General features: G+C 40.1%; 2 protein-coding genes across 2 annotated transcripts in view; one reads left to right on the top strand and one right to left on the bottom strand.

The window, feature by feature from the left end:
• Positions 1–13,977, bottom strand: part of C20H12orf40 (chromosome 20 C12orf40 homolog) — a 53,473-nt gene extending 39,496 nt beyond the window's left edge. The window contains exon 1 of the mRNA XM_059246995.1: positions 13,866–13,977. Within this exon, the coding sequence (XP_059102978.1) occupies positions 13,866–13,888 (23 nt within the window). The 5' untranslated portion in view covers positions 13,889–13,977. The remainder of the gene's footprint in view (positions 1–13,865) is intronic.
• Positions 13,978–20,226: 6,249 nt separating this feature from the next.
• Positions 20,227–21,931, top strand: part of Abcd2 (ATP binding cassette subfamily D member 2) — a 41,193-nt gene continuing 39,488 nt past the window's right edge. The window contains 1 exon segment of the mRNA XM_059246994.1: positions 20,227–21,759. Coding sequence (XP_059102977.1) covers positions 20,815–21,759 — 945 coding nt within the window. The 5' untranslated portion in view covers positions 20,227–20,814.

Consider the following 21,931-nt stretch of genomic DNA (forward strand, 5'->3'; position numbering starts at 1 on the left):
ATACCTCATCAAAAACTGACACTGCCATGGTGTTAAAAATGGCAAAGGTATTTCAAGTAGAACTAGGAAATGAGCAAATGTCACTGTGCTAATAGCTGGCAAAACGGACTTCAAGTTAAAACTAGTCATGCCACACTATCAAAGGAGAGGATGTTACAAGTCTGAGTATACAATGTACCAAAATGGGTACACCCAATTCCATACACCAAATCACATTAGAAATGAAGTCACAGATTAACCCTGACACAATAACAGTGGGTGACTGCATTACCCACCTCTCACCAACAGGCCATGCCAACAACTACAACAACCAAAAAGAAAACAAACAAAAAACCCAGAGAAACACATAAGGGAAGTGACACCGTGGATCAAACGGTCCTAACAGACATCTACAGACCACTCCATGAAAACACTGAAGAATATAACATCCTTCTCTGAAGCCCATGCAACTTTCTGTAAACAGATTCGGAAAGTGGTTGGTTACCCTCTAACTGTCCTGATCTTCATTTCTTTTCATTGACTACTTTTATGTTTGGCTTGTTCTTGTTTTTCTAAAACCCTAAGGTTTATTGTTTGAGATTTCTGTTTCTTTTTAATGCAGGCATTTGTAAATAAACTTCCTCTCAGAACTGCTTGATCCTAGGAAATTTTAGGTTTTTTTTTTTATTTTGTCAATCCCATTCATCATTAAATGGTGTATTTTTCAATCTCTATGTTTATGCACGTTCTATAGCTTTTCTTGTTGATTTCTAACTTTAATCCATTATGGTCAAACAGAATACAAGAAGTTATCTTGATTCTCCTGTATTTGTTAAAACTTGCTTGTATCTTAAGAATCCCACAGAGAGATTTATACTGGGTCTGTAGGTCTTGTCATAAGCCCAGAGCTGGGGAAGTCTATTCATCCAGACAGGGTACCAACAATAGGGCAAAGGAGCAAACTCACCAAAATCCACCTTGGAGAATAAGTGAGTTTATTGACCTTCCTTCCAGGGCATGGGTGAAGGGTTATTTACAGGACTGTGGGTATCACCAAAGCAGATGCATTAATGCAAAGTCTCACCTCATGCATGACCACATCCTGGAAGCTCATCATAAAGCCCCCTTTCAGTAAACCTTCTATTCTATGTATTCTAGGATAAGTATTCCTTCCCTGCCCTCCCTTCTTCTACTAGAGTATCAAAAGTTCCATTACCATTACCATAGACCTAGTCATCTTTGGACTGTTCTGCTCCAAGGTAGTAATTATGTTGTGCCCAGAGGAAAAACATCATACTACAACAGCTAGCTGTACAACAACAACAACAAAAATCCATTAACCTGTGGTAGAATATTATTTTAAAGTGTGTTACTTTTGATTACGTTGCATTAGTTTAACTCTGTAAAGCTGTATTACTTTGCCTGTCTAAAACACTTGATGGTCTAATTAAAGAGCTGAACAGCCAATAGTGAGGCAGGAGAAAGAAATAGGTAGGGCTGGCATGCAGAGAGGATATATAGAAGGAGAAATCTGGGAGGAAATAAAGGAGCCAGAGAAGGAGGAGGATCCATGGGGCTGGCCAGCTACCCAGCAAGCCACAGAGTAAGAGTAAGATTTACAGAAGTAGGGGCTGGAGAGATGGCTCAGAGGTTAAGAGCACTGGCTGTTCTTCCAGAGGTTCTGAGTTCAATTCCCAGCAACCACATGCTAGCTCACAGCCATCTGTAATGAGATCTGGTGCCCTCTTCTGGCCTGCAGGGATGTGTGCAAGCAGAATAGTGTATCCATAATAAATAAATAAATCTTAAAAAAAAAATTTATAAAAAAAAAAAAAAAAGATTTACAGAAGTAAGAAAATGAGAAAAGCCCAAAGGCAAAAAGTAGACAGGATAATTTAAGGAAAGTTTGCAAAAAACAAGCCAAGCTAAGGCTGGGCATTTATAATTAAGAATAAGTTTCCATGTGTGATTCATTTGGGAACTGGGTGACGGGCCCCCTGAAAGAGCAAAACAAACAACAATACAACCCAATCAAGTACATGAGACTAATGAACAGTCTCAAAAGATGAAATAAAAATGACTAATAAACAATGGGATAATATTCAGCCTCACTAGCCATCAGGAAATGAAAATCAAAACTAATTCAGATTCTGTCTTACTCCAGTCAGAATGGCAGTAATTAAGAAAACAAATAAATACTATCAAGGATGTAGACAAAAGGGAGTCCTTATATACTACTGATGGCAATGTACACTACTCTAACCACTATGGATGGCAATAGGAAGATTTATCAAAGACAAACTGAAATTAGGGCTAGTGAGAAGGCTCAGTAGGTCAAAGTGCTTGCTGCCAAGCCTAACAACCTGAGTTCAATCCCCAGGACTCACATGGCAAAAGAGAACCAGTTCCCATAGGTTGTCCTTTGACTTCCACAATGTACTCTGGCACATTTGTGCATAATACCATAAAAACATACACATGAAAAATTTAATTAAAATGAAGCAAACAAAAAAGTAGATCTACCATATGACCCATCCACACCACTCCCTGGTAATTCAAAGTCCTCCAAGTCAGTGTGATACAGAGATGCATTGTATCAATGTTTATTACAGCATTAATGACAACAGTTAAGTTGCAGAATGAACCTGGGTGTCCAACAATAGAAATGAACTTTTTTAATGTGACATTTTTCATCCACAAAGAAGATTTGTCATCTGAGAAAAGTGGATGCAAATTGAAATGATTTCAGTAAGTGGCTCAGAAAGACAAGTATTTTATATTTCCTCTCATCTGTGCTTCCTAGGTTTTGCATGATACACAAAACCATGTATCTGAAAGTAGGAGTAAATTACCTTAAGGACAGAAAGGGAGGAGAAAGGGGCAAGGAAAGAGATGATAGCACATGTGGAAAATATGCTCAATATACAACTTACACTTCAATACAAACTTCAAAGATAAACAAGCTTTTAAAAACTGGTGCCAACAAAAACCATTGTAGCAATAGCATGCTTACCAATGCTGGCAGAACTAGTTATTATTTATTATTGTCTCCAAATAACTCATTATCTCACATCTAAAAATGCCCATATTTCCTATTGCCCCCATCTCAACTAGAAGGGCTATGCAACATTGGAGACCTGAGAATGTAATAGTAAAACTTGGTAAGCATGTCATCAAGTGTCTAACACAGACAGCAACAGTAAGTGTTTCTCCTACACCACTCCACATGTTGTCTCAACTTGCTCAAGTGCTAGCACACGTTCCTTTGTTAACACATGCCCTCCATGTTCTTTTAAAGAGACATGCTACTTTCTATGCAGAGAATATCAGAAAAAGAGAACATTATCCCTCAACATCTCACAGTTAAATCACATATTAAAATGAGATCTTCTTTCTGCATATGACTCTTACACAAATACAATGATGGCAGAGATTTTTTTAATCTAGTCATTGAATATAACTGAGTTCATCAAGTGGAATTATTAATAGTAGTCAATGTTCAGTTTAAAAACAGAAACCATAGCCAGGCATGGTGGCCCACACCTATTATCCCAGCTCATGGGAGATAGGCAAGACAATTACTATGATTTTCAGGCCAGCCTGGGCTATACTATAAGATCTGTCTCAAAAAAAAAAAAAAAAGCAATTTTTAAAAATCCCAAGAAAAATGCTTAACTGGGTATACTCTTCCTAAGGAGAGGTTAGTTTCAGAAAGAACTAAACAAAAGGCCCCAAAAGGAAGTATAAAGGAAGGATACACCAGGAATCCAGTGGTTTTTCAATACTAAACTAACAGGTACCCTTTTGGGTGACTAACCAATTCTCAATTATCTATTTGCTTTTAAATAGTCCTTTACCACAAGGGAAAGCAAACAAGTGACTTGGACTAGGCAGCCCCAGGGTTTCTGATAGTCCTTGCCTGTCTGGACAGGTTTGAAACCACGACCTAAAGGATTTGTTCTTAGCAGGTGAGGTTATTTCACATGTGTATAGCATTATTTGTTCACCAGCACAGACATCACCAAATGTCATGCAGCGATCACCCTCAATTTATTGCTTAAATAAGGATATTGAGTCTCCAGGAAATTGTTGTGGATTATGGCTCTGTATAAATAAAGTTCTGATTGGCCTGTAGCCAGGCAGGAAGTATAGGCGGGACTAGCAGAGAAGAGAATTCTGGGAAGTGGAAGGCTGAGGCAGAGAGACACTGCCAGCCACCGCCATGAGAAGATGTAAAGATACTGGTGAGCCATGTGGCAACTTATAGGTTAATAGAAATGGATTAATTTAAGATATAAGAACAGCTAGCTAGACACCTGCCACGGTCATACAGTTTATAAATAATATAAGTCTCTGTGTGTTTACTTGGTTGGGTCTGAGTGGCTGTGGAAATGGCGGGTGAGAGAAATTTATCCTGACTATGGGCCAGGCAGGACCAAAAAAACTCTAGCTACAGGAAATAGCCTCAATTTTTGCTCCAATAGATGACATAACTGGATCTTGTCCTCACTCTGGAAGAGCAAACTGTCCCCTGATTATGTTCAGGTATCTTTCCAACTTTCACTCCTCAATAGCTTGGCAACAGTTTAGAGCCTTCCTAGGCCTGACCAGCTACTGTCACTTATGGATCTTAGGATATGAGAAACTAATAAGAAAGTATATGAAGCTCTATATGGGGAAGAAAGGACCCTGTGGTAGTGTGAATGAGATTGACCCCATAGTCTCATATGTTTGAATATTTGCTCCCCAGTTGGTAGAACTGTTTAGAAAGGATTAGGAGCCATGGTCTTGTTAGAGAAGGTATGTCACTGTGGGTAGGCTTTGAGATTTTAAAAGACTCATTCCTAGTGTTAACTCTTAGCCTCCTGTTTGTGGATCAAGATGTGAGCTCTCAACTGTTCCTTCTACCATGTGTCCACCATCATAGACTCTAGCCCTCTAAAGCTATTAAACACTTTCTTTTATAAACTTGCCCTGGTCATATTGTTTTCTCAGAGAAATAGAAAGCAAATAAGTCATACACTTCAGAACAAAGGTCCTCATTTAACCAACTAAAAGTGCACTCTTACATCTGCTGCAGCCTTGGCCCTGGCCCAACTAAACACACCAATCCAATTTTATTCCGTTGAATGAAGAGTGGCCTTGGGAGTTCTTAGTCAGAAACTTCCACAGCCCATAGGGCACCTAACTAAAAGCACACTCTGTGGCATAGAGCTGGCATGAACATCTCAGGGCTCTGACTTTAGAATCCTACTAGTTAAAGAAGAACCTAAAATCACTTTGGGGTCAACCCTGACTATGTCTACTCATATTAAGTCTCTGTCCTGTTAAAAGCAAAGGAAACACTCTTGCTTGTAGACAGTTACCTCTTGGGGGGGGGTTCAGAACTGAAATGGTTGGCTCTTTGGCTAAGACACCTTTGGGGATAATTCACTCTCCAGGCATTATCTCTCAGTTTTGCCTAAGTATATAAATCCTTTGCCTTGATACTGTCTTCTGGGAATTAAAAAAGAGCATCTGTTTTCCTCCACTCCCAGACTTTCTTGGGGATAAAGGGCAGGACATGGTGTGCACATATAATACCGTTTTCTCTTGGTATTTTTCAATGTACCTATAGCCAATGATGAGACATAATCACATGGTGAGATACAAAAAGCACTAAATCTCATTTCCTCTCTTCTCTTCATGGGCACCGAGATCCCTCTTCCCCTCGCTATCACCATTCCCCCAGAGACAGACAGACGTCTGCTTACATTTAGAGAGAGGAAGAGAAGAAACAGTTTATCAAGGCTGGGCACATAGACCCCTGACCAAAATTGAGGGCACTAAGTATGTGCTGTGCTTACAGCTAAGTGCCTGATCCCAGAGTCCCCAGTTTTCCTTTTTCACACAAAGCTGCTAAAGCCTTAAATCAGCGTTAGCTGTTTTTTACAACTTCATTTTTAAGGGACTTGATGGATGTTATTTGACTGGTCAACTGTTAAGCTGATATGGAAAGGGGCACAGACCCTCTGGTCTTACTCAGTCCATGACGCCCTCACCATCGGCCATGAGACAAAATGATACAGTGGAACTCTTTCTCCTCAGTTCCTTCATAAGCTTTCATTGCAGGAGCAGCATGAATGCATGCTGAATGAACTTCCCTGCCCCTTCTAGTTCTTTAATGGGCAATTGTCCCAGCAGCTTATACCTAGAATTCAAAGAGAGAGCAAAACAATATCCAGGTGGCATCCTTAGTGTTTCCAAATATAGCTGGTGGTTAAGTCTTTTGGAATTCCCCTCCGAATGGAGACCATGAAATTCCTTGCTGCTTTTGGTTCCCTGTTACTTCAGACCTAGACAGCTTACTTTTTCCTGCTCCATGTCTACTTCTGTCTCCTGCTATATCCATGCTAACCTAACTCATGTCTCTTTTTATTAAGCTGTAGCTACTCTCATGTAATGTTTTCTGAGCGTTCCTATTGCTATGTGATAAGATCAATGCATTTTCTATATCAGACTACGGAAGCAATGCCAAATTTCCTTGGTGAATTCTTTTGGTTTTGAGATATTACTTTACATAATGTATTATCTGGTCCCTGCAGCCATGTGCCTTCAACACAATGTAGCCAGAATAAACAGCTTTCTTTCATAATTTCCTCTCAGTCATTCCAGATCCTTACAGAAAGGAAACTTATGACATATCTGAGACAATTATAGGTTAGAATTAAAAAAACAAAGTAAAGCTTGACCCCTACCAATCCAGGCAGCTTGTGGGTCCTGACCCTCTCTGGTCAGGAATCTTTTAATCCTTGCTAAGGTTTCTTCAGAAATGGAGGGAACATGTGGTTTTTGGTTCTCATCAACCAAAGTAACTCTAGAATTGACAAGTGCATCTACTGTTAATTCTCAGATCTATTGATTTGTCTCTCAGATGTATTCCATGCTTTTTTTCTACTGATTTGTTTAAGTTCGCCTGGAAAACCATAGGGAGAACTCATCAATGTCATAGGGGGTAACAGCCATGTGGGTAAGGATGGCTCTACCTGAAAAGCTTCACTGACCCTCACATTCACTATGAAGGGAGACAACATAAATTTCAGGGTCATGTCAGTGAGTGTGGCTCTTGTTGACTTCCCTAACACTCACTAATGAGGAGAGGAGAAATAATGGGATTATCAGGGGATGTGCTGGTGTAGGGGGAAAAGGAGAGAGCAGAAGACATTCTAATATCTCCTTTTGATACAATAGATGGATAACTATCCATCACTCATTTGACCCATAGACCTTGAAATAACATACTTTATATTGTTCTGCACTCTTGAGCTTTGCATAAATTTAAACTGGGTGATTGGGGGGGGTGGCCCCTAAAGGGAAATATCATTCATAGTATGGTCTTTTTGTAGGAGATAGGGCACTTACTTGTTAATTTTTCAGATTGTCTGCTTCCACTTACAGGTACATGCTGATTGTGGGTACAGTTTTAAACTGTTGGCCATCCCTAAGTCTATCAAGGGAGTATTTCAAGTTATGACACTTGTCAAGGCACATTCTTCAGTCAGCATGATTCTCCACAACCATGGGTGCTTACTATCATACACCCATGACCTTATCAAATTTAAGGTATCAGATGGTGGCTCTTCAAAATAAAATCTCCCCCCTCTGACAGCACTATGAGGTTGGAAAAGAACTTTTCTGTCTCTTGTCAATACCTGATTCCAATACACAACACAGCAGGTGGTTAGATTCATATGAACAAATTTGTACATTAAGGACAAATGTTCTGGATTCAGTGTAATGTCACTGGACTCCAAAGAAGTTAGTAAATTTGTCAATGTCACTATGTCTTGTGGTATTAAGAAAGACAATAAAGTAAAAGAGAACCAGTAAGTAAGAGAAGTAAATATTAGAAAAATGAAGATATTTTTAGTAAACAAAGATTTGTGTATGGTAAGACTTTGTCCTAAAGTAAGATGGTTATATATTTCTAGAATGGGAAAGATAAAGATAAAGCTTGGAAGCCCAAGAAGGTCACAAAGTTCTAAGTAGGTTATATAAGGGAAAAGATGAGACTTGGATATGATATACATGATGATAAAAAGGCTATTAAAATCTCTAAGGCCAAAGTGCAATCCTTTTTTAAAAATCAATGGAGTTCTCTTAAGTTATTGCTTTGTTTGTCATAGAATTTAGGACTGGCTTCAACAAAAAAAGTATGTGTGATCAGCGTAACTACTCGGATAGCTGAGTCTTAACAACATCTAGATTTGTTTTAAAGATTGATTTTTGCCCAAGCTTCATCTAAATACTGCACAAAAGTTAAATGTTGCTTCTCTCCTTTGGAGGTTTACATAGCACCTTCTGAAGCTAGTCCTCAAGGAAGAGGCTCTCAGGACAGATCCAGCTTGTGTCCTTCTGGCCCAGTGTCCTAAGTGCATAGTGTCTTCAGAAATGGGGACTTACCCTCCACCTCTAAGAGGCAACCAAAAGCAACAGCAATAGCCTATAATGTTTGGGGATTCTCTTGGGTTCCCCTGACCAACAACTCAAAGCGGGGGCTTCTCAGACCTGGTGTTGGGTTTTTTTGTTGGATGGTTTATAGTTCTCGGACAAACATTGTCAGCCCAGAAATATTTTTCATTTAAACCATATGTATATATTATACACAGACCTATGTGTATTATATGAAATATTAGGTGGCTAACGATTCCTTTCAGACATCTTCACTGCTGTTTTACCCTCCTCTCTCCTTCTTTATCTCCTCCCCTCCCTAATTAAAGTCCCTCTATTGTCTCATCCTCTCCTCAAGTCACCTGTACCCTGCTATTTCCCTCCTGTTGCTCCCCACACCCCAAGGTCCCTTCTTACTCTCCTGGTTTCTGCGGTTACTCCAGGTTACACTCACATCTGAATTATGAGCTAGGAGATGGATGAAAGAGAATATGTGACATTTGTCTTTGGGATCTACTTTACTTCATTCAGTACCATCTTTCCTAGTTCTAGCCATTTGCCTGAGATTTCATAAAAGAAAATGTCTTACGGGGATCGCCCAATGACAGAGAAATGGAATGAGATCTACATGAACAGCCTGGACATGAGTGGGGGTAGTGAAGGGCGAGGGTCGAGGGAAATAGAGCTTGGGGGAGCAGGGGATCCCAGCTGGATCAACAACAGAGAGGGAGAACAAGAAATAGGAGACAATGGTAAATGAAGACCACATGAGAATAGGAAGAAGCAAAGTGCTAGAGAGGCCCACAGAAATCCACAAAGATACCCCCACAACAGACTGCTGGCAATGGTCGAGAGACAGCCTGAACTGACCTACTCTGGTGATGGGATGGCCAAACACCCTAATTGTCTTGCTAGAAACCTCATCCAACTACTGAGGGATCTGGATGCAGAGATCCATGACTAGGCCCCGGGTGGATCTCTGGGAGTCCAATTAGCGAGAATGAGGAGGGTTTATATGAGCGAGAATTGTTGAGACCAAGGTTGGATAAAGCACAGGGACAAATAGCCAAACGAACAGAAACACATGAAATATGAACCAATGGCTGAGGAGTCACCAACTGGATCAGGCCCTCTGAGTGGGTGAGACAGCTGATTGGCCTGATCTGTTTGGGAGGCATCCAGGCAGTGGGACTGGGTCCTGTGCTCATTGCATGAGTCGGCTGTTTGAAACCTGGGGCCTATGCAGGATCGCTTGGCTCGGCCTGGGAGGAGGGGACTGGACCTACCTGGACTGAGTCTACCAGGTTGATCTCAGTCTGCGGGGAAGGCTTTGCCCTGGAGGAGATTGGAATGGGGGGCGGGCTGGGGGGAAGGTGAGGGGGGCGGGAGGGGGGAGAACAAGGGAATTCGTGGCTGATATGTAGAATTGAATTGTATTGCAAAATAAAAATTTTTTTAAAAAAAAAGAAAATGTCTTACATTTTCATTACCCCTTCATGAGTTGATTATATATATAATATATTATATATAATATATATTATATATATATAATCATACATATATATGAACAATTAAAGAAACAGAGGTCATGAATTTGAGAGAGAACAAGGGGGTACGTGGGAATGATTGGGGGGAATAAAGTAAAGGAGGACAATGATGTAATTATTTTTAATTTCAAATAAAATATTATGGCATTGCTGTGGACTATTAAGTCCACAGGAATTTGAAACTATTGTCCATACACACGAATTTGTTGGGGCTTAATCAATTTACACTTGAGATTTTGTTTAAAATGAATTGTTACATCTGGTAAAGACACCAAAAACTAAAACACTAAATCTAACAAGGTAAATAATTTAAGGGGAAGGGCTTATTTCTCTAGCTACAGGCTCTTGCCCTCATAAAAGACACTTTATGTGGGACTGATAGAATTCCTAAGCCAAAGAGCTCTTAAAGGTAAAATGTCAAGTTTGTTTTAAATGAGACAAGTTGTGAAGATCTTTCAGCTACTGTGAGGTTGTCCCATCAAGCAACTCTGCAATAAAACTTACTGTATCATTTCTGTATATGAGAACATTGTTTCCAATGAGTACATGCTATCAGATGACCTCTACCAAAAAACAAACTTATTGTACCCTGCTTCATTCATGTAACAAAAAAGGACAGCTCTTTATTGTGAAATCATCTTAATGCAGATCCACCAATTATCTTCTAAATATTCCTTTCAAGTTTTTTTTAAACAAGTACCTCCCCTTCCAACCCATTTCTTTTAGGAATCTTGCTAAAAACTAGGTCTTCAATCTCACCATATATTTATCTTCCCTTCAACATTAAGAACCTCTGTTTTATTGCTTCAGTGGGCACTTATCCTACACAATATTGAGGTCCTTTAAGGCTTAGTAACTTCCAGTTTCTTGGCTTTGAATTTCCACCACTATTTGTGCAATGTTTACAGTATTCATCCTTCTATGCAACATATCTGACTGATTAGGCACATTGAACTAATACCCAACTTTACTTACTAGCAAATCACTTAATACTAAACTATGCTTCAGTTCCTCATATACTTTACAAGGTTCTTGTATTTAAAACAATACTTGTTACATATTTTGATTATTCAAGTTTCTACTAATATCTAGATTTACATAATTCCAAACTCAATATGCTATCATGAGTTGCTTTGTGAAGTCAAAAATTTACATGTATTTAATCCCCCTGTCTAGTTAACAGTCATGCATGTAAAACTGTTCTTGAATTAATTTAGAATGCTCTGGGGTTGTTCTAAAGGAATACTGTAATTGTTCTCTAGTCATTTATCAAAATGTTAAGTTGCTAACAGTTCTCAAATTTTCCAACTAAAACAGGCCCCTAGTAACCAAGGACTCAAGACAGTTTGAGATAGGAATTAAAAATTCGATGCTGCAGCAGCTTTAATTGGCTCCCATTGCTTACCAAAAGTACTGTCTCAGGCTGAGGCCCTTTAGATTAGAGTTCCAAGCCCAGCCGACCCTATCTACTCTTGCCTGCTCTCACAGTAGACACAGGAGATACTCATTTGTTCATAATCAGTATAGGGCTTCACCTTATAGAGCCCCATCTTTCCAAGAAAGGTGCATTTAAGATTGCATACTAATTTTGTTTTAAAAAATTAACATATTTGTGTTTGTGTATGTGTGTTTGTATGTATGTGTGAACATTTATGCAATGAGAGGTCAAAGGACAAGTTCAGCAGTCAGTTCTCTCCCTCTTCTGTATGGAGTGCAATGATCAAACTCTGGCCATAAGGCTTGACAGCAAGCTCCTTTACTCATGGAACCATCCTGCAGCCCTCTTGGATCTTAGTACTTCAACTCTTTTACATTTCCTCTGCAATGTATCCGTGTGGGTTTACTTTTACTCTCTTAATGGCTGATCAGAACCAAAGTGCTAAGAAGTGGTAACCATGTTTATTTACTGTATGGTTTAGGCTTCCTGGTAATTAATGCCTCAGGTGTAGCAGTACTTCATGCTGAGAAAAGCAATCTTGGACTGAGTTCCCCTCAGGACGCTGCGTCTGCACCCTTCCACCAGCAACCTGCACTTTAACAGTATGTGTATGTGCACATGAATGCAGGTGCCTGTGGAATCCAAAATAGGGTGTTTATCCCCTGGAGCTGGAGTTACAGGCCATTACTATTCACTTCAAAGAAAGTCAAATTTGAATATATTACATTATAGTCATGTATCAACTATATCCTAGTGAAGCCTGGAAGAAAATTTACACTTTTCTCTAAAGTGAAGGTGTGCTAGCAGAATACTAGCCAAAATAACCGGGTAGATTTTTGTTTTACATTTGTTTGTTTACTTATTTGTGTGTAGCATGTAAACATGCACATGCCACATTGTTTCATAGCAATCTCCTCCAAGATTGAAACATACTATCCAAGATTGAAACATACTATCCAGCAGAGAACCTCCTTAAGCCCACGGTAAACAACTTGAAATAGCGCTAGGAAATACCGGAAACTGACCCCAGTCACTAGCCCCGCCCCCTCCAGTAAACAAGACAAGCTGAAGCAAGGACTCTCAGACCAGACTAGCTGACTGGAAGAGAATTGGACTGGGACACTTGGAAAGGACACTCTCCAACCTGTGAGCTGCCTGCAGGATGTGCAGCATGCTCCAGGTTCCCAGCTTCTGGGAGCTGTCACCCATGCTGGGGTGGACTTTGGTGATTCAGCTGTCCTTGAGTCAGTTCTGCTCCTGCAAGTAACCCCTCACCCATATTTTTTTGAAAGAAACATCAATAAAATTCATTGGTTTACCAAGTTGGACTTTGGTGCTGTCTGTACTTTGGTCTGTCATGAACTCCCTATCTGGAATAAGAAGGCCTGTGTGCTGTGTCTCCCCAGGGACAGCTCTGTCACACAGAACTTCTTCACATCTAGTGTGTGAAGATCATAGGACAATTTTTCTGTACTCATTCCTCTCCTTTTACCATGTGGGTTCCAGGGATTAAACTCAGGTCATCAGGCTTGTATGACAAACATCTTTGTGTGCTGAGCCATCTCAAGGGCCCTGTTTTGCTTTTTGAGATGGTAATTTTGGCCCGAAACTGGCGGAGACCCTCTCACCAAGGCCATTCTACAGGGAATTACAGGCATGAGTCATCACACGCATTTGAAAACACGCACATTTCTAAAATACAATGCAAATATAATCAACAAAGGTGCTCCTATTAAAATTACTAGTCGTCTTTCACCTATAAAATTCTTCAGTGTTTTATATTAATATCCTGCTATCCTGGGGTCAATTTGTGATATATATGTCTATAATATATATATCAAATATATATCATAGACATAGATATCAATCTACAGTTATATAAAAATAAATTGTGGATTTATAATGAATAATTTATGCTATTAATCATGAATATAAGAACAAATTATAAATCCTCTTTATTCAAGGTAAGTTTTCACTGTCTTTTAAAAAACAATCTATGAGTTGGGCAAAGTAGCACATGCATGTGAACCCAGCTCTTCAGAAGCCGAACCAGTAGGATTACTGAGCTCCAGGCCAGCCTAGGCTCAATAGTGAGGCAAACAAACAAAACTAATGATAATAATTTTTTTTTAAATTATAATTTGAAAATATGGTAGATCTGCTGCCTTGCCGTATATAAGTACAACTGGATATAGGGTTGTATTGAAACTCACCCGGAGACTGTATCCCATGCCCAGGGGTCCTCACTAGAGGGGGTGCGTAGGATGGAGGAAATACAGCAGGAACCTCACCCTGCCCACTGTGATCCCTCAGAGAACCCCGTGGAGAGTGCAAAACAGTAGTTTGGGCCCTGGACAGTGCTCAGGCCTCCATCAGGGCCTCTACCAGGGAAGGCTGTGACTTTGCCCTGGAGCCTAGGAAGATGGCGGTACTCCAGGACCACAGGGTCTCAACCCCAGCGCACAGCTTACCGTGAGCCCCCGACCCAGTTCATCTCTCTAGAGCTTCCAGTGCTGGGCCCTCGCAGCTCGTACACAGAGAGCCACCCCCGCTAACCAGACAGCAGCCTGGGTTTCTCCCGACAGCCACTGCGCGCGAGCGGCTTCCGGTGTGGCACCTGGTCCTCTTCCCTGCACTTCCGGCGAGGCGCCCACGACCACCGTGCTTTCCATCCGGGTCTGTGCTGAGCCATCACCTCACGAGCTGGACTTGGAAAGGGCCACTAAAGGTATCTGAATGCGGAGGTGACATTGCCATTGCGACTTCTCACACCATGCCACTAAAGGTATCTGAACGCAGAGGTGACATTGCCATTGCGACTTGTCACACCAGGCCCAAGTTCTTGGCGCGAATTTGGAGTACAGTTTCAATATTTAGAAAGCATTGTGGAGAAGAAACATCACGCCCAACTAACTTAACTATTGTGTACGTTTTGTGAATCCCCCAAAGAGCTATACAGAGCTTTGATGAGCCGTGAAAGTCCTAAGACTTTCTGTCTGAGCAACAACAACAACAAAATGCCAAAACAAAAAAAAAAAATTGAATTTTTTTTTTCTCTTCATTTGTGTGGCTTTGTAGTCTTTACAAAACATTTCTCTTCCAAACCGTCGTTTGGATTAAAAATGAGAAGTTTCTTGTCCCGAATAATGCACAAATTTTTTTTTTCAAATTGCCAAAACTTTTTTTTTCAGAAAAGCATCAAAATATAATGCTTAAGTTGTTAAGAATAGTACCTGAATTAAATACATCTTCTTTAATAACATAATCCTAATTTTTATAATAAAAACTGCATTGTATATGGAATTGAATCAAAACAGGTGAATTCAGCATTTCAGAAAAATTATGGAATGCCTGTTGATTTTTAGTTAACCATGCAGTCAAAGCAGGAACAATAAACCTACATCTCCTATTTATGTTCTAAAACTTTGTTGAATAACTAAAAGGGGAAACTTTTTAGGTAATAGATTTTTTTTTTCTTTTGCTTGAAGGGACACAAAAAGTTTGCCTGTTTCCTGAGGAGAGTGAACATTTCCTGAGAACCTAGATAAATTATTTCTTCTCCCTGACTAGAATCCCTCTTTTGCTCTTAATCACAGGAGTGCACTAGGAGTGTGAACCAGGCTACAGATTAACCTTGAGACACAAGCTTAGACAAGATATTGCCATTTTTCCTTCACACTACGTGATATCTCCATAGGAACATAGGCACACTTGAAGTGTTGACCTAGAATGTTATCGTCAATGTTGTTTATGCCTTCAATAAGTAAGGCTAGTATAACTGATACACAGGGTTTAAACACCACTATTTAAGGGCCAACATATCAATTAGGTAATCGTTTGGGTTTGAAGGCAATTCAAGAAAACAGTGTTGTACAAATAAAATATGATTTATTATCTTTGAGAAGAAAAAAGCCCATTTAAACTTCTTAAAACTTAAACAATTTATCTTTTACTTCTAAAGATTGTCTACTGATTTATAATGGAAACAAAGACAAACTGCATCATATATTTATCTATAGATATAGTTCTTTTCATTAGAAAGATGTTTCATACTTTATGAAACATTATATATACTCGATTTCCAATTCTGCTCTTGATAATGGTGATCCATGAGAATATTACATTTTTTAGAGCAGATTGATTTAATTATTGCATTTTGAAAAAATTTAAATTTTTTTAAAAATTTTATTTGTGTGGATGGGTGTTTTCCCTATACATATGTATGTGTGTACCACTTTCATGCCTAAATATTCTCAGGGGCCATAAGAAGGCATGAGATCCCTGGAACTGGAGTTACAGATAGTTGTGAGTCACCATGTGGGTGCTAGGAACCTGGGTCCTCAGCAAGAAGAGCAAGTGCTCTTAACTGCTTAGCCATCTCTCCAGCCTCCTGCATTTATAAATTATAAAAATTAATGTCAAATATTTTTCTCAGATTATTTATCCTCTTGAGAAAAATGTTAATACTTCCCATATGAAATTTCATAAAATCCAGAAGCTTGATTGGAAATTTAATAATGCTTACTACAATAACAACTGGTATTTTTTTTCAGTTACTTTTTTCTCTCCTAGTTTGGAAATCAAACTAAAATTAACTTTCTCTTTGCTTTAATTGCTTACTACCAATATAAAAAATTAAAAGAAACTTCTTAGCAATTGTTATGGAATACTAGTTTGAGATGTGTTACATTCATTTATGCTGTGGAACATTTGTTTGATGATGCAAAGATGTGTTGCATTCTTTTATGTTGCATTTGTTTAACTCTGTGAAGCTGTGTTACTTTGCCTGTCTAAAACACCTGATTGGTCTAATAAAGAGCTGAACAGCCAATAGCAAGTCAGGAGAAGGGATAGGCAGGGTTGGCAGGCAGAAAGAATAAATAGGAGGAGAAATCTGGGAAGAAAAGATTGAGGTGCAAGAACAAGGAGAGGAGGACACTTGGGACCAGCTATCACACAGCCACATAGCCACATAGTCACACAGCCAGCCACAGAGTAAAAGTGAAAGTAAGATACACAGAAGTAAGAAAAGGAAAAAGCCCAGAGGCAAAAGGTAGACAAGAAAATTAAAGTTAAGAAAAGCTGGCTAGAAATAAGCCAAGCAAAGGCTGAGCATTTATAAGTAAGAATAAGACTCCATGTGAATATTATCTGGAAGCTGGGTGGCAGGTCCCCAAAAGAGTCAAAGAGCAAAAAGTAAAAACAACCAACTACAAGCAATCTTAATGTCTTACTTTAAAAGAATATGTAACCATGCATTGTTTAACAATGGGAATAAATTTTGAGCATTAATTTTAGATCGTTTTATTATAGGTTAAACATAAAGTGGATTAACACAAAAATGGTTAGAATGAATAAGTTATTTTGTATTTTCTCTTGCTGCATGTAACTAAGAGATACAATTAACATGAGAAGTATGGAACTGCCACTGGTATAGCATAGCGTACTGTTTTATAATAAGCCATTTTAAACAGTCAGGGGTACCTTGCAAAACAACAATTAAAATGGTATAGTAGATACATGAATCAGCAACATTATCATAATAAGCCAGTATATGATATTTATGTTATACTATGTTCAAGAGCACAGCAATTCACTTTACACATCATGGATTCAAATCCACAAGTAATGCTTTATGCTATGGCATTTAAAGCTACAATGTCAATAGGCAATAGGGAATTTTTCAGTTCTTAGTTGTCACAGGACCATATATAAATGTGGTCTATTGTTGACTGGAATGTTTTGGGGCATGTTTCCTATCTTCTTTCCCCTCATGTAGAACCCTTCCTTTGCCCTATCTGAAGCCTTGAGCCTAGTCTTAAGTCTTAGGACCCACCCTCCCCCATTTGGAGCAGTGCAGAGTGGAGGATAATAGTGGGATTTAAATTATCATAGGTCTGTGCTAAACTGGCTCACTCTCAAGTCAAATCACACACTGATCTTTTTCATAATTCTAATAACTGACCTTCAAGCTCCCTTGTACCACAATTCTCATGCCAATTGTTTTTTATCTTGATTACCTAATTCTTCTCACAAGTCTCTTCCCTCTGTAATTCAAAGGTTGCTTCTACTAGCCCATTATATATCAATATATTCATTATCTGGCCTGCTGTTTTAGTTAGGATTTTTATTACTGTGAAGAGATTCCATGACCATGGCAGCTCTTTATAAAGGAAAACATTTAACTGGGGTTGGCTTACAGTTTCAGAGGGTCAATCCATTTATCATCATGGTGGAAAGAATGGCAGCACACAGGTAGACATGGTGCTGGAGAAGAAGCTGAGAGTTCTACATCCAGATCTGAAGGCAGGAGAAAGAGAGAGAGAGAGAGAGAGAGAGAGAGAGAGAGAGAGAGAGAGAGAGAGAGAGAGAGAGGCTGGGCCTGGCTTAAGCATTTGAATCCTCAAAGCTCACCCCCAGTGACACTTCCCACAACATGGCCATACCTCCTAACAGTACCACTCCCTGGTGAACAAGCATTCAAATACATGAGTCTAAGGGGGCCATTCCTATTCAGACCACACACCTACCTACTAGAGCTAATAGTATCTATAGCTTTAGTGTTCTTTGCACCTAGATTTTTTGCTTACTGTCTCTTCTCTGATATGGCTGCTTCTTGTTTGACAGTGATATAAGCTACTTCTTCCACGACCAGCTGCCATATAACCTAGGCATCCAGCTTAAAGGAACATCCTGCCTGTACCGCAGTTGGGTATATACTGGCCCCTGTCCTGTCCAGTTACAGTGAACCCATCTATGTTTAGCTACCAGGAAATATGACATAAATGATTCAGTTTTATGCATGTAAAACAGTCTCATTGTCCACATATCAATAGCATGATCCAAGAAGTAAAATATCCTTTTCATTAGCCATTATGACTCAGTGATCTTCACATGTGGGCTTAGAAAATCAACCCCTTCCCCAGTGTTGTGACTCAACAATCTCAAAGCCTCAGGCATGCTAGGCAAGCACTTTGTTACAAAGCCACACAACAGCCCAGAAAGTCTTTTTTTTTAATTAAAATATAATTACATCCCCATCAAAGTTTATCTCCCTCCTATATCCCCAACTGCCTCTCAAATTCATAGCTTCTTTTTCCTTGTTATTGTTACACACACACACACACACACACACACACACACACTCACACACTCACACGCACTCATGCACCTGCATAAATATATAAATAAAGCCTGCTGTGTCCGTTTAGTGTTGCTTGAATGTATATGATTTCAGGGCTGAGCACTTAGTATTGGATAACCAGTTAAGGAGCTCATCCCTGGGGAAGACTCTCTCTCTCTCTCTCTCTCTCTCTCTCTCTCTCTCTCTCTCTCTCTTCTCTCTCTCTCTCTCTCTCTCTCTCTCTCTCTCTCTCTCTCTCTCTCTCTCTCCTTAGTTGCCTGTAGTTCTTTGTCAAGGGGTAGGGTCCCCTTGAGAGTACCACTTCCCCATTAGCATGTCTATTGGTGTTGTGTCTGTTCAGATCCTGTTTAAGCAGATATACTGTTTAGGGATCTTGAGTAAAGCTTCCCTATTATTTCTAGGAAACATACTCTCACCGCAGATTTCCTGGTCCCCTGGCTTTTCCATTCTTCTGGCTCCTGTACCTTGATGTTCCCTGGACCTTAGGTGCAGGAGATATGCTGTAGTTACATTCATTGACAGGCCAGAAAGTCTTAATTGCATGATTGAGTGTTCTGCTAATATGACCAAATACCAAAAATGAGGGCATGCATTTCTCACTCATATATTGGTAAATCTGTTGAGTTGAATGTAAACAAATGACCTTTGTATAATGATTCTTAAAATTAATATCTGTATAGCAAAGAGCTTAAAAGAATACTATTTTAAAAAATTGTTATAATTCTTGTTATAATTCTTTGGTCCATGCCTAACTGAACAATAAAGATCACTCAACATTGGGGCACATATTCTAGCACTGAGGTTTGTAGTCTTCTATATTAAAGGATTCTTAGCTTAAGGGTCATATAACATGTAGCAGGTTAAAATCGGCAGTTCTAACTTACCATGCTGTGTTCTAGCTTAAACACACACATCTTTAGGATAAGTAGATGTGCAAGTCAGTTGTTGGGAAGACAGAAGAAAGGAGTAGAAAAAAAGGTCTATCATGCAAAACCACATTAGCTTTGCCTTTAAAAAAGACCTTCACATTTTTAAATATGAAAAGTTTTGCTTGACTATTGACTATTTCACTAGGATTGTGAATAATTTTTTAAACACGCTTGATTTTTATCAAATAGCAAAAATGTCCATAGGAAGAAGTCAGTAGATTACCTCTAAACCTAAAGAAAAACTTGGGGGGGAAATGTTTTGAAGCAATGTGTCCCTTAAAAAGTCTTTTCCCTCATCTAATTCCAGCTCAATTCCCAGCTGATTAAATTCTTATTATAGGGTTACATTACCTCCAAATAAAAACGCAAGGGAATTTTTAAAGCCACTTTGTAAACAAATATGAGTGCGTCAGGTCAACATTGCTAGACGTGACAATCGTGGAGCGAGAAGATTTTTATTATCCAGACAAGTTAAAGCGGGGGAGAGTGGGGGAGAAGGGCTCTGAGTGTAGCGGGTTACGGGTAACCTTTTTCTGCAATACGCAGCTTGCCTCCAGTTTATTTACAAGGGATACCCTCGGTCACAATGTATCTAATAGGTTCTGGGAAGATCTGAGAAAACGGAAACAAGGGCACGCGGGGGTGGGGTGGGAGGGGTGGAGACACATTTTCAGAACAAAACATTCTCAGGGATCTGACTTTGCTACTTTGTTTTGTGGCTCTAGCGTTTATCACTCTCTGGTCTGATTCCTTTCACTCGGCTGGTTCCGTTAAACCTCTTGTGACTCCACCTTCCTCTCTCTGGTTTTTTCTCTCTTGGTTCATGAAAGCTCCTGCCAATCTTCCTGTCCGCCTGGAAATCTTAGAGAGGGGATGTATATTCTGAAACTTCTGAGTGTTTCTAAGTGACGCTGAGCATGCTCAGTAGCTCAAAGGCAAGGTTTGTTCTCCAGCCGCTGACCTGATTCGACCTCTCCAGAAATAGACATTTAACTCTCTGAACCCCTGTTTAAGTATAGAATTCGTTTGGGCGCTCTCTTCATTTTTAAGGTTCAAAGGGAAGAGGCGAACATTCCAGGGTCTTACCGCCCTCGCAGCCAATGAGGGAGCCCGGGGGGAGGAGCCTGGCCAGCTCTAGCTGATGAGAGACTCGCCCCCAGTAGATGCGGTTGAGTTTGAGCTTTGCTGCATCCGTCACTGAAGAACAAAATAAAGAGTAGAGGAGACAGGCTGCAGAGCATGGGAGGCAGTGGGGCTTTCTGAAACGTTTGCTGGGCTTTCCGCGGAGCATGAGCTTTTAAAACTAATTATTTCTTTTAAAAGAAACTCATTTGTGTAGCTGGGAAAATGATACATATGCTAAATGCAGCAGCCTATCGGGTGAAATGGACCAGATCCGGTGCTGCTAAGAGGGCTGCCTGCCTGGTGGCTGCGGCATATGCTCTGAAAACCCTCTATCCCATCATTGGCAAGCGTTTAAAGCAGCCTGGCCACAGGAAGGAAGCAGCAACAGCAGCAGCTTACCCGCCTGCAGAGAACAGAGAAATACTGCATTGCACAGAGATCGTCTGTAAAAAGCCTGCACCGGGACTAAATGCAGATTTTTTCAAACAACTACTACAACTTCGGAAAATCCTCTTTCCAAAACTTGTGACCACTGAAACAGGGTGGCTCTGCCTCCATTCGGTGGCTCTCATCTCAAGAACATTTCTTTCTATCTATGTGGCTGGTCTGGATGGGAAAATCGTGAAGAGCATAGTGGAAAAGAAGCCTCGGAGTTTCATCATCAAATTAATCAAGTGGCTTATGATTGCCATCCCCGCCACCTTTGTCAACAGTGCTATCAGGTACCTGGAGTGCAAACTGGCTTTGGCTTTCAGAACTCGCTTAGTAGACCATGCCTATGAAACCTATTTTGCGAATCAGACTTATTATAAGGTGATAAATATGGATGGGAGGCTGGCAAACCCTGACCAGTCCCTCACTGAAGACATTATGATGTTCTCACAATCTGTGGCTCACTTGTATTCCAACCTTACCAAACCTATTTTAGATGTAATCCTAACTTCCTATACCCTCATCCGGACTGCTACATCGAGAGGAGCGAGCCCAATAGGGCCCACCCTGTTAGCCGGACTTGTGGTGTATGCCACTGCGAAAGTGCTGAAAGCTTGCTCTCCCAAATTTGGTACCCTGGTGGCTGAAGAAGCTCATAGGAAAGGCTATCTGCGGTATGTCCACTCGAGGATTATAGCCAACGTGGAAGAAATTGCCTTCTACAGAGGACATAAGGTAAGACAACGGATGAATTAAAGCAACGGGTGAAACGTGAGCCCGTCCAAACAGCCGCTGCACGGCTAGATACCATCTGTTGTCCTATTGACAGGCCCACTTTCTGGGCATTTCAGAGTCCTCTGGTAGCTAAACTGGTTCTAATATATATATATGTATATATATGTTCTAA

This window comes from Peromyscus eremicus, chromosome 20 (assembly GCF_949786415.1).
Source record: "Peromyscus eremicus chromosome 20, PerEre_H2_v1, whole genome shotgun sequence".
Classification (NCBI taxonomy): Eukaryota; Metazoa; Chordata; class Mammalia; order Rodentia; family Cricetidae; genus Peromyscus; species Peromyscus eremicus.